Here is a 13,310-nt window from a genome sequence, read left to right as displayed (position 1 = left end):
TGACCTCAGAGCAGGGGGTTTCCAACTCAAGGAGGATCAGAACCCCCAGGAGTGCTGCTTGTTAAACACACTGCCTCCACGGGCAGCATTCCTATTCACTAGGTGCTGTGGACCAAGTGCTTGTGTCCCCTCAAAATTCGTGTATTGGGGGCTTCCCTAGTGGTCCAGTGGTTAAGAATCTGCCTGCCAATACAGGGGACGTGGGTTTGATCCCTGGTCCAGAAAGATCCCACACGCCAAGGGGCAGCTAAGCCCATGCAGCACAGCTACTGAGCCTGTGCACTGAAATTACGGAAGCCTGTGAACCCTAAAGCCCACGCTCCAAACAAGAGAAGCCACTGCGACGAGAAGCCTGTGCACTGCTGCTGGAGAGTAGCCCCCCTTCGTGGCAACTGGAGAAAGCCCGAAGGCAGCACCAAAGACCTAGCGGAGCCAAAATAAATAGACCAGTTATTAAAGTTCTACCCCTCAGTGTGATGGCATTTGGAGGTGGGCCTTTGGGAGGCAATGAGCATTCAAAGAGAGTTCAATGAGAGTTCATGAGGGCGCGGCCCTTGGGATAGGATTAGTGGCCCCAGGGTTACTGCCTGTGGCGGGGTCTGCGCTGACCTCAGCAGGATATCCCTCCTCAGAGCCTTAAGTAGGGTGGGGGCAGGGATCAAGTTCTGGCCTGGCCCCTTTCCTCCAGCGCCCCCATCCTGGGCAGGGATTGCCTGCTCCCCACCCCAAACTGGGTGTCCCCTAAAGACTTTGAACAAAGCACGGGACTGCCTCATTCTTTTCCCCCAGAACTCAGCACATGTTACTGAGACAATCATTTCATGTGCAGGCTCCTCAGTTCCCACACTGTGGAACACATTTTAGCTGAGACCAGAGAAAAATCTGATTGCTTTCCTTGCACGGTGACAATGCCATCCTGGGCTCGGGCGGGCTATTCAGCAGCCCTGCCCAGCCTCCCCACCACTGGTGAAGCCAGACTCTCAATTAAACTGAAAGCCGGCGGGCTCAGATCCTAAGCAATTAAGAGTGCCAGTCCTCTAATTAACCAGCTGCCCCTCTCCCTTCGCACCACAGCCTTCTGATAATGAGAGCAAGCAGCCTGGGCATGCAAGCCCAATTAGAGGGGGACTCTGCTCTGAGGACCAGCACCGTGGATTCCATCCACACTCTTGTTAGCTTGAGGCCAGGGCTCTTGCGGGGGAAGGCTCTGTGTGGCCAGGAGCACCTGAGACATGGATCTGGACAGTCCATGACAGAGATCTCCCCAGCATCCCTTCTCTGCAGCCTGCCCGCCTGGGAGCCATGCTACAGGCCATTGCAAAAGGTGTGGAGGGGAGAGAGAAATAAATAGGGAGGCACCCCAGAAATTGGTAAACTCTAACCAGAGGGCTCCTGACACCCCTAATTAGGGCAGTGCCTTATTAGAGCTCTCTTAGCACCCCCAGGGCTGCCTCAGTAACCCTAAGCCCAACTGTAATTAATTACCCATAATTATTTAATACTTCCAGTCCAGAGGGCAAGCATCTGTGTGTCTTTACACTGTATCACCCAATGCCTGCACCAGTATATATCTATATGACAATAAATATTTGTTGCAAGAGTGAAGAGATGACATTGTCCTCCCCTCCCAGACACTACAGAACCCCTGTACAAGGACCATGTGGCTAAGTCTGGGCCTCCCTCTTGATTCTCCAGGGACTCAGCTCCTCAGGGACCACCACCTGGCAACATGGCCCAGGGTGCCCTCCCTGCCTTAAAGGCCTGCATCCTCATGGTTAGGCACTTGCCTGGCCCATTTCCAGCCAGGTTCCTCTGCTCTGCTATTCTCCCCTCCCTGGAATGCCCTTCGCTCTGCTTTCAGCCTCTCAGAAGCCTGCCCAACCTTCAGAAGCCAGCTCCTCTAGGCAGCCCTCCTAATTGTTCTCAGGCCTGGAAACCCTGGTCCTAGCCATTGTCAGCATCTGCCCACCTTGACCACGAGGACCTGAGGGAAGTGGCCATCCTTGACCCTTCTCCTTTTGGATTCCCCTAACCCAGAATTTGGAGAAGGCAATGGCACCCCACTCCAGCACTCTTGCCTGGAAAATCCTATGGACGGAGGAGCCTGCTAGGCTGCAGTCCACAGGGTTGCTAAGAGGTCGGCACTACTGAGCGACTTCACTTTCACCTTTCACTTTCATGCATTGGAGAAGGAAATGGCAGCCCACTCCAGTATTCTTGCCTGGAGAATCCCAGGGACGGGGGAGCCCAGTAGGCTGCCATCTATGGGGTCCCACAGAGTTGGACACGACTGAAGCGACTTAGCAGTAGCAGCAGTAGGGCAGTCTGAACAGCTAGCCTCAAGGTGAATTAATCATAACAGTGGTACAGGACTTCCCTGGTGATCTCAGTGCAGGGGGTCTGGGTTCGATCCCTGATTGGGGAACTAGATCGCACATGCTGCAACGAGGAGTTCAAGAACCGCAAATAAAGATATCGCATGCCACAGCCAAAGAAGCCCCCACATGCCTCAACCAGGACCCAGCACAGTCAAATAAATGCTTAAAAATAATCATAGCGACGATCACAACGACAGGGACCCTTTACTGAGTTTCCAGTGGCCCTGACATTAAGGACTTCCAATGCATTAGCTCATCTACTTCTCACGCTCACCCATGCTCAGTGGTGATGTAGTTCTATCACCCCATTTATAGGTGAAGGAACAAAGGTTACGTGACTTGCACAGGGCCATTGCACTGTGGCCGAGCCGGGACCACAACTCAGGTCCATCTGCTGGGGAGCAGCACTTACTGCCAGCCCCGGAGACCTGTGACCTCTCACTGTGCAGGGCCAAGTGACGTCTCACCCTGACTCACTTGCACTCTAGGACCCTCTTTCCTTCCTAAGACCCTTAATCACCCCCTCTAATCCCTTCCTATTTGCTTACGATACAAACTGAAAAGGCTGATTCTCTTAGCATATGGCCCCCCTCCCTATGTTACCTTGTCCCCAACCTCAGCATCTCCCAATGACAGCCACTGACACCTAACTCATCTCCTCTTTTCACTCCACATCCCCCTGCAACACATTCACCAGACAGCAGCTGGTGAGTTTCTTAAACACATAAAACAGGGACTTTCCTGGTGGTCCCATGGTTAAGACTTCCCATTCCCAGTGGAGGGGGTTCGGGTTCGATCCCTGGTCGGGGAACTAGATCACACACGCCACAGCTAAAGATCCTGCATGAGGTAACTAAGACCTGGTGTAGCCAAACAGATAAAATAAGTATTTTTCTTAAAAAAAAAACAAAAAACAGATCATGTTACATCCTTGCTTAAAATGCTCCACTGGCATCCCATGAAAGTTATCATCAAACCTCAACTCCTGACTTTGACTTACAAAGCTCCGTGTGATCAGCTGTGCCCAGCTCTCCCTCCCTCTGCCCCAGATGCCGTCATTAGTTCACTGAACATGCCCGGCTGGTTTCTGCCTCAGGACTTTCATGCTTGCTAATCCCCCTGCCTGCAACACCCTTCCACCTGGGTCTTCGTGGGGCTGGCTCCTGCTCATGGTAAGGTCTGAGCTCACAGGGAGGCCTTCCCTGAGCACCCAGGCATGCTCTACAGCATCACCTTGTTTTTATTGACTAGGGTCCCCAATCTACCTGACGTTACATTTGTTTGTTTATTGTCTGTCTTCTCCCACCCCTGGCAAACAAGCTCCATGACTTTATCTTGCTCATGGCACTTCTAGCACCTTGCAGGCCCTCCACTACTTGCATAAAGGGAAAATGAATGCCTGAATGAATGGCACAGTCTTCTCATGGATGGTTCAAGACCATCCCCCAAATGCCCCTCATTCAGTGGTGGCCCCAGCTGCCACCCTCTCCTCCTAGTCATCCAAGAACAAGCCCCCCTAGAAGCTCAGCAGACTCTTCCTCTCACCACCCAAGCCAGGACCAAGTCCTCAGCCTGCCACAAAATAAGAACAATTTCAGCTGGAAACATCCTCTGGACCAGCCCAGCGCTCCAGGGTAGCCTGGGATTGGGATGGTGGCAGTATCTGTGAAAGAGCATTGCCCTACCCCCTCATCCACTGAGGTCCTCCCCTGGGATCCCTGCTGTTGCCAAGGAAATGGCTCTGTAGGGAGCAGCTGGCATTAACCCATCAGCAATCAGGGTCAGTGGCTCACCTCTGGGGCAGAGGCCCCAGACTTTTCCAGGGGATGGAGACAAGGCTCTGATCCCCTCTTCATGGTCCCACAAACCCAGACATTTACAGCAATTGTGGGGTTGAGGGGCAGAAGAAGGAAACAGGCGGAACTCACATAAAAGAACCTGCCCAGGTGCTGGAGCAAGACACTCCCGAGTCCCTGTGTCCATCACCCCGTTGGCATTTATCTGGCCCAGATCTATGGAGGCTTATGCAGGAGCAGCTCAGCAGTGCCCACCCCTCCCGACACTCAGGCCCCTGCTGCTCCTCCACTGTTCTTGTGCCTCTCACCAGTTAATCCACATTCCTCAGCCCAGTTCACCACATGTGACAGAACAGGGGAGAAGCGGTTTAGCTGAAATTCCGGCTTTCCCATCCATTCATTTGGTGCATTAACTTCTTTGCACCTTGGTTCTCTCATCCAGCTTTTGAACATCACTGAAAATGCCCTTGTCAAGATTGCCAATGGCCTCTGTGTTGCCGAGTCCGTGTTTATTTCTTTGATGTTCCCATATTTTACAGTCCTTTCAACCATTATTAATGCCCTGCTGCACCCCCAATCTTCTCTCCCCTGTTACTTCTTCCCAGGATTTATTTCTTCCTGAAATCTTATCTATCTGATCATGACTTGCTTTTGGTTCCCTCACCCACGTACTCTCAAGAGAGAAGGTTCTTTATCTGTCTTGTTTACCAAAATAACTCCAGGCTTAAAATAATGTCTAGCACATGGAAGTTACTTGAGGATGGGTTCTAGTAAAACCGGAGTGGAAAAGAAAACAAGAAAAAGGCATGGTATCTTGGGACCAGCGCTTCTAACCTGGGAGGGCAGTAAAGCAAGGTCCCATGATGACAGCTGTGCGATGACGGCTAAAGGCTAGAGCAGGAATAAGAGTCCAGAAGAGATTCTGGCAGGGGAAAGAAAAAGTAGGCTTCGTGCAATAGAGAATAAAATCCAGATGCTAAGAAACCTTGAGGATTAGGAGGCACATTATTCTTCGGTCAATAAGGAAAGAAAGGCAATTAGAAATGCCAGGAAAAACAAAGAGTTATGTTAAGGTGCTTCCCTGGTGGCTCAGTGGTAAAGAATCTGCCTGCCAGCGCAGGACACACTTGTTCTATCCCTGGTTGGGAAGATCCCACTTGTTACAGAACAGCCAAAGCCAGGCTCCATAGCTGCTGAGCCTGCGCTCTAGAGCCCGGGAGCCGCAACTGCTGAGCCCACGTGCCACAGCCGTGGAGGCTCCAGGGCCCTAGAGCCCGTGCTCCTCAACAAGAGAAGCCGCCACAGAGAGAAGCCACCGCTGGGGAGCAGCCCCTGCTCGCCGCAACTGAAGAGAGCCCGCGCAGCCATGAAGGCCCGGCACAGCTAAAAATAAATACATGAAATTTTTATAAAGTTATTTCAAGAAGTCGTGGACTCAATATGAAACAGTTTTATATATGGCATAATTTAGAATGATCAGTGGAGTACAAGAAAAGGAGAAAAATCCATTTGGCCTTGCTACTCATTTGAGTTGCCAGGGATCAAGAGGAAAATCGCGTTCATTTAAAACAACTAATAACGTTTACTAAGTACTTATGTGCCAGACAAGGTTTTAAGAGCTTTGCATATACTATCTAATCCTCACGACTCTCTAAGGTATATGTTATCATTGTCCCTATTTTATAAGTGAGGCTCGACATAGTAAATAAGCTTTCTGGAGTCAGTCACACAGCTACCAGGAGAGCTGAATTCATACAGTCCTGTGAGGCCCAGAGGTCCACTCCCCAGAGCTGGCACTAGAAGCCTAGCCATGCGACCTTCCGAACCCAATCCTTCTCGCCATGAAGCATAGGGTACCATGTGTGCACACGTGCATCGTTTAGTCACTAAGTCATATCTGACTCTGCGACCCCATGGACTGTAGCCTGCCAGGCTTCCCTGTCCATGGAACTTCCCAGGCAAGAACACTGGAGTGACTGGCCATTTCCTTCTCTAGGGGAACTTCCTAACCCAGGGATCGAACCTGCGTCTCCCACATGGGCAGGCGGGTTCTTTACTGCTGAGCCACCGGGGAGGCCTGCACACGTGTATGCGCAAACATACACTCTCCTGGGAGTCAGGACGCAGAGCCACGAATTGGCAGGGCTGGTCCTGGCTGGGAAGCCAGAGCAGGGCCTTACCTTCCTGCAGTCTTTGCAGAACACGGAGGAGCTGCCGAGGAAGCCCAGCACCTCCCCGCAGAGCAGACACTGGGAGAGGCCATTCCCCATCACATTGCGCCTCATGGTCTCCAGCCGCTCCACCAGCCGCCTGTGGCACAGGACACGGGGTCAGATGGTGCGGGCTTCTTCTCCAACCTGACGGCCGCCTGCCCGGCAGCCCCGGGGCCCCCACACCATTCCCTCACCTTCGGCGTTTTCCCTGCACACTCCTTCCCCTGGCTAATTCCGAATCATTCATTCACTTACCCACCGTGAACTGGGTGCCTATAGTATGCCAGACACTAGGAATATTGTAGCAAAGAAGACAGAGAGGGACACAGTCTCTGTTCTCATGGAATTTACGTTTAAGAATGACAGAAAGTCTATAAACAAGCAAAGTGACGGACTTCCCTGGCAGTCCACTGGCTAAGACTTCTCCCTCCCCATTCAGGGGGCCTGGGTTCGAACCCTGGTCAGGAAACTGGAGCCCACGTGCTGCAACTGAAGATCCCAAGGGCCGCAACTAAGACCCAGCATAGCCAAATAAATAAGAGAATATAGAGAACAAGCACAGTGACTTCAGAGAGGGGAGAGGCTATGGAATAAAATAAGCGGGGGTGGGAGGGGGCAGGACACGGTGGGTGGTGGTTAGTGAAGGCCTCTCTGAGGACATCGGAACTGAGAGGGGAAGGATGACAAGGACCAAACATGTGAAGAGCTGGTGGAGCACCCGTGCAGAGGGGCAAAAAGTACAAGAGCAAGGCCCTGGAGCACTGGAGCAGCAAGGGGGCTGGGGGCTGGGGGGTACTGTACTGCCTGGGACAAAGGAGGCAGGAGGGGGCCGGGAGGGGCCAGATTACACAGCCCCTCGGCCCACTGTGACCCCTGTTTTGTGACAACCTCTCACACAACACTGTCACGCCCACAATAGGCAGCCACTTCTTTTCCATTGGCCGCTGTGTCTCCAGTATCCAGTGGATTCTCAGCAAAAATTATTATTATTTTTGTGGCTGCTCCATGCAGGATCTTCATTCCCCAACCAGGGATCGAACCCAGGCCCCCTGCAGAGGAAGCTCAGAGCCTTAACCAGGGGCCACTAGGGAATTCCTTCCCTCAGCGAAAATTCTTAAATACATGGAGGACAGTGTGTGGGTACACTGTCTCCTGTAAACCTCACAATGCTCCCACAAGGAGGATGCTGTCCCCCACCCCCCATTTTAAAGATGAGAAGACTGAGGCTGCGAGGTGTGATGTCACCTGCCAGGATGGCACAGCTCCTCAGAGGTAGAGCTGAGGCCACACCCAGGCCCCCATCTCATGGCAACTCCACTGTCTCCCCTGGGGTGATCAGGCCCTGCCTGGGGGCCAAGGGAGGGCAGACTGGGCACTGAGGCTGCTTCTGCCCCCAGAAGTCAGCAGACACTCCGGACTCCCACAGTGGTCGCTGTCCCTCCTCCAGGGACCTCCAGGGTCCTGGGAATAAACTCAGCTTCAACCCGGGCCTGACCTGCTTGTTCTCGGGGGACCTCCTATCAGTGGAAACACGCAGGACACACTTCCTCTTTCTGAGATGATTTCCTGCCTCCTGGGTCATTCTCGCCTCAGCCAAACCCAGTGCTTGCGACACAGCCAGACAACGTGAGCAGCAGGGGGAAGACAGCCCAGATGATGGGGGTCAGGGGGTGGGGTGCAAACGCTTCTCACAGCTTAGGGGAGCCCACAGGGAACACGCCCACCGGCCCCGGGCACGCCTTCCTGGGGGAGCCCGAAGGGTGTGGCGCTGGCCTGTCAGTCATCAGCACCTGCACCTCTGAGGCATTCCGAGCCTTGCTGGACCCTCAGGCTAGGTCTGAGAGGCGGTGGTGCCCCAGCCAGGGGTGGAGGGGGGAAAGAGCACTAGACATCTGCTGCAAACGCTCTCTGGAATGAAACAGTAGTAATACGCCTGTATGAAGCAAGGCACACACGATGAACTGGGCAGCAGTGGTCTCTGCGCCGGCGCTTTCACTTTCTAGAACTCTGCATTTCTACAATGTCTGGTTTTTCCGTATATTTCATAGAAGAAGATAAACAGAGAAAGAACAAGGAGACCAGAATCAAATCAATTCCCGTCGGTGCCCAGCATTTATGTCTTCCTGCTTGCGTGGCCTGTGTTTTTCAGACTGTCTAGGAAACATGAATTGCTTTTGCAATTAAACAAATAAAAAGACACAACAAAACTGAAGACTGTGTAGGAGTCGGCTCCAGACGCCGGAGGCCAAGAGAGCTTAGATAAGCTGGAGAGCGGCTCCTAATGGTCGCTGATGGGAGAACCCAGGGTTCAGCCTCTGCTAAATCCTTGCCCTGGCCGAACCACAGTGACCCTCCTGTGCGCAGAGTTGAACAGACCCTAGTGTGTCTTGCTGCACTCATTCATCCTCCCCATAGTCTAGGGCCCAGGCTGCTATCCCCATTTTACAGAGGGGTATACTGAGGCTCAGACAGGCTGGGTTATGAACCTACTCCAGTTCCAGGGTGTTCAGGCCGATTTGACCCTCTCCCAGAGACAAGCTGGCACGAGGACCCAGGGTGCCAGACTCCCAGCCCGCTGATCTGGCACTGACTGCCCTGCCTCCCTCTCCAGGCCCCACTTCTGCCCGCTCTCAGGAGCAGCCCTTACCCGACCCTCTGCTGCTCCAGGGTGTCGAGGCGCTCGGCCCTCTGGATGACCTGCAGGATGGCCTCCACCTCGGCCGGGCTGAGGCACTGGCTCTTCCTCTGCTTCTCTGTCTGGAAGGTGTGCACAGACCAGCCGGTGTGCAGCCTGGAGAGAGCACAGCACACAAGTCCAGCCCCAGTACAAGCCGGCACCCCCACCACCCCCACCAAGGCCCTGTGGGCACGGTCTGTGTGTCGGGCGCATGCCAGTCCCCAAACGCTGTCTCGGCCACCCACCAGCTCCTGGGCCCCACGAAGACGGCAGCACGCCCTTAGCATCTGGCCGGGGGCGGGGCATGGAAGGTACAAAAGGCCATAGCACAAGAGGTTTCGAGGGAAGACAATCAAGAGGAGACTGAGCACCTGGATCTGAGTCTTGGAAGAAAGCAAGATGGACAGGAAAGACCATCGACTGGGTTACAAACACTGACGGCTTCCCTGGTGGCTCAGTGGTAAAGAATCTGCCTGGCAGTGCAGGAGACATGGGTTCCATCCTGGCTCTGGGAAGATGCCACATGCTGTGGAGCAACCAAGCCCGTGCGCCACAACTACTGAGCCTGTGCTCTAGAGCCTGGGAGCCACAGTTCCTGAAGCCCCATGCTTGAGAGCCTGTCCTCTGCAACAAGAAAAGCCGCTGCAACGAAAAAGCCTGTACACCACAACCAGAGAGTGGCCCCTCCTTGCCAAAACTGGAGAAAAGCCCACACGGCAACCAAGACCACACACAGCCAAGAATAAAAATAGATAAATAAAATTACATATAGATTAAAAAAAAAAAACAAGATGCTGAGGATAGAAGGGGATTCATGGAGCATTTTGAAAACCAGAGGGATTCGGGGCAGGAGGGTCACAGCAACACAGGAGGAGCAGTGGTGAGGCCCGGCCCAGGGCTCTGCAGGCCGCCTCCCCACCGGACCCCTGGCATCCTGCCAGGCAGGCCTCCCCATCTCTCAGAGGAGGGAAGCGGCAGGAGGCAGTTAGATGCCTTTGCAAAGGCAAGTCCGAGGTCAGAAGGCTTCCTGGCCTGGGTCGCTCACATCTGGTAGCTGCTGAGAGCCATGCCAGGCTGCCCCAGGGGACCCCTCCCCATAGACAAAGGAGGCTGACTCAGGGCTGCCAGATGTACACGGAACTGCAAACCCCGAGCAAGAACCCTTGGCGGCGCCCAGTGCCTAGCAGCACGCCCCCCGACTATGGGGCCTCGCACAGGGGACAGCACCAACAGCTGCTCCTGCCTCGCTTGTGTTCCAGGCTGTGTACTGTCTCCAGGCCTTTGCTCAAGCTGTGCCCTCCTCCTGGGGTGCCCGCCCTCTCCCTAAGCCTCACTTCCACTGGCTCACTCCCTTTCTTTTATAGGACATCTTCTAGATATGGTCTTTATAGGAGGCTTTTCCTTGATCCCTCCAAAATGGGTTAAGGAGAGCCCATTCTTGGAGTTCCCTACGGCCTGGGCATAGCTCCACCATGAGGCTTAAACGTTATTACGAGGAAAGGTAGGTCCTTGTGTCTCCCCCTTAGAATGGGAGTCCTGAGGGCTGTGCCCTGCCCCATCTGGCCTCTGCCCACCTCTCCATCTTCCTTGCATGCCATTCAGCCCCTCACTCTGCATTCAAGCCACCCTGACCTCCTGCCAGGCCTCTGCAGGCCATGTCCCTTCTACCCCAGGACCTTTGCACTTGCTGTTCCTTCTGCCTAGATGTGCTTCCCCCATATTTTCAGCTAGTATTTACCCTTCCTCCAGGCTTCAACATAAGCATCACACTCTCAGGGAGACCTCCCCCAGATCCTAGATTAGCACCACACTCTGCCTGACTGCCTGTTTCTACCGACAAAGCAGCTGCACACAAGCAATAGTGTGTATCACGCTCCCTGCTCCCCATCAGTGCCTGAAGACAAGGCACCATACTGGTCTTGTTCACTGCAGTCCAATAGTCCTGGCACATAGCAGGGATTTAGAAAATGTGTGATGGCAGCTGGAAGATGGGAGAACAGATTCTAAGCTGGAGCCAAAGAAGATAACTTGCCCCAGCCTCCCAGAGGCACAGTACCTGGCTGCGGGGGTTTGTAACACTGTCCTTTAAGGAGCCCAGCATTACAAGGAGCCTGGCATTACAAGGCAGCACACCCCGGAGAGAGATAAAAGCATCTGCTCTTCTAAGAGGTGCTACGACAGCTTCCGGCTGCTGCTAAGCGGAAGACAAGGTCCGGGAGAACTGAAGGGGAGGCTGGCGGGATCACCAGGGGTCACGCCGGCCCCTCCTACAACAGTGCAGCTCTCCCCAGCGCCTCACATCCAGCCGTGGAGGACGCATCGTCTCGCCAGGTGTCAGAGGAGAGGCGAAGAGAGGATGGTTTCATCCCTGGTCTCTCCACTGCAGGGGCCGCTTGGGGGCTAAAAGAGCTGAGCCACCCTGGTGAGTGGGACAAATTAACTGTGGTGCAAAGAGTCCTGCAAATCACGCAGGACTCCACTCATCTTGGGCATTCCGGATTAATTTTTCTATCCTTTGATGTTTCAGCTCTGTCCCCTGCAGGCTTACAATATCTAATTGCAAATGTCTTGAACTTGGTCCCAGTTGGGGAAATGCAGGCTCCTGTATTCGGCACAGATTTGACAGATGGAGCGGCACTCTTGGGTTTATCTGATCCCTGGGACCCCCGACTCCCCTGGAGGGACAGGAGGAGACCCAGATGCCGAAAAGGCATCTGGGGGCCCCTGGTGTCCAGCTATGGAGCAGTGAGGACAGTGGGTGGAGACGGGCTGATTTACGTGCAGCTGAGGGGATCACCAGGTTGAGAGGTAACAGGAAAACGGGGCAAACCGCAGGCAGGGAAACACTGACCTAGGCACGGCTGAGAGCTGGGACGCTTCGAGGCTGGCTGTGTGCTCCAGTCCAGAGGGCAGCTCTTCATAAATTTGACAAGCCTTTCTTTGGTCTTTCCTGTCTGCTGGGGCCAGGCGCTCAACTATGAAGTGGGCATCCAGAGATCAAAGGCTCCCCACTGCTTGGGACGCAGGGTCTGAAGCTCAGTGACAGGGGATTTCTACTCTTCACAGAGAGGGCAAAGGAAATGGTCTGGCTCCCTGAAGTCTACTGTGTTCCAAAGAACACAGGCATGAGAGTCAGATGGACCTAGGGGAGACCGGCCACTCACAAGCTGGGTGACACCAGTGAGGACCTCAGTCTCACGTCTCATCTGAGACATGGGAATCCATTCCATATGACGGAATGAGTGAATGGCTGTTAGGTGCCCAGCTCAAGGCCAGGAGCGTGGTGTGCATTAGACAGGCATTTTTTGCTTGTTGTTTAGTCGTTCAGTTGTGTCCGACTCTTTGCACTCCCTGGACTGCAGCCCGCCAGGCTCCTCTGTCCATAGGGTTTCCCAGACAAGAGTACTGGAGTGGGTTGCCATTTCCTTCTCCAGGGGACCTTCCTGACCCAGGGATCGAACCTGGGTCTCCTGCACTGCAGGCAGATTCTTTACTGTTGCGCTAAGATGGGCACCTGTCTTCAAATTGCTCCTTGTGAAGCCCTGGCATTGAATTTTGTCAAAGAAAGGAGGGGAGTTGGAAGAGGAGGGAGGGGAGGGGCCCGGCCAAGCCTGAGAAGTACTTACTTGGCTCGCAGGGCGAGCTGCCGGTCATTGGGGCAAACCCACTGATCACAGCCACTACCGAAGATGGTGTCAGCCATGGTTTGGAGTGGCCAGCCAGGCTGGGGAGTCACATCTGAGAGAAGAAAGAGGGAAAAAGAAAGAGCACGTCATTGGCTGGGGTGCGCGTGGCAGACGAGGTCCCTCAGACACCAAACACCGGTCCTGCCAACCTTTCCCCCTCTGCTGCCGCCCCATGCCGTCCCCAGTGACGTTTGGACTCTCATCAGCAGAATCACCCCTCCAGCTAAGTGCTATTTCCTCAAGGTTCCTCTTTCAGAGACTCCTGATTCTGGGAGGGGTAGCTAGGCGGCTCATGCAGCTAAGCAACAAGGTTGGACTTGACCGACAGGACATCAAAGCGAAGTTTTCAACTCAGCAGGGAAGCCCCAAGGGCGTCTGCACCCTCCAGGTACCAACCCCACTTTACTGCCCTGGGACCACAATGAACATGGGCCCCTCGGAAATCCTGAAGGAAGGGGGCCCTGCTCCAGAGCTTGCTGGTAGTTTCACTTGTGCAGTTGAACTGAGCTGGCTTTCTCCTTATCACCAAGGATATGTGTTGTGACGGGACTTCCCTGGTG

The 13,310-nt window shown here is 54.0% G+C and overlaps 1 protein-coding gene across 4 annotated transcripts in view; it reads right to left on the bottom strand.

The window, feature by feature from the left end:
- RPH3AL (rabphilin 3A-like (without C2 domains)) overlaps positions 1-13,310 on the bottom strand; it is a 138,049-nt gene that overhangs the window by 75,565 nt on the left and 49,174 nt on the right. For all 4 annotated transcript variants that reach the window (XM_018064379.1, XM_018064378.1, XM_018064377.1 and 1 more), the window contains exons 2-4: positions 12,691-12,802; positions 9,035-9,178; positions 6,355-6,484 (exon numbers count right to left, since the gene is read on the bottom strand). In XM_018064379.1, coding sequence (XP_017919868.1) covers positions 6,355-6,484; positions 9,035-9,178; positions 12,691-12,767 — 351 coding nt within the window. In that variant the 5' untranslated portion in view covers positions 12,768-12,802. The remainder of the gene's footprint in view (positions 1-6,354; positions 6,485-9,034; positions 9,179-12,690; positions 12,803-13,310) is intronic.

Source organism: Capra hircus, chromosome 19, assembly GCF_001704415.2.
Source record: "Capra hircus breed San Clemente chromosome 19, ASM170441v1, whole genome shotgun sequence".
In the NCBI taxonomy this organism is placed as follows: Eukaryota; Metazoa; Chordata; class Mammalia; order Artiodactyla; family Bovidae; genus Capra; species Capra hircus.
Note: the sequence above shows the minus strand (reverse complement) of the source record. Positions and strands in the feature narration are given on the sequence as shown.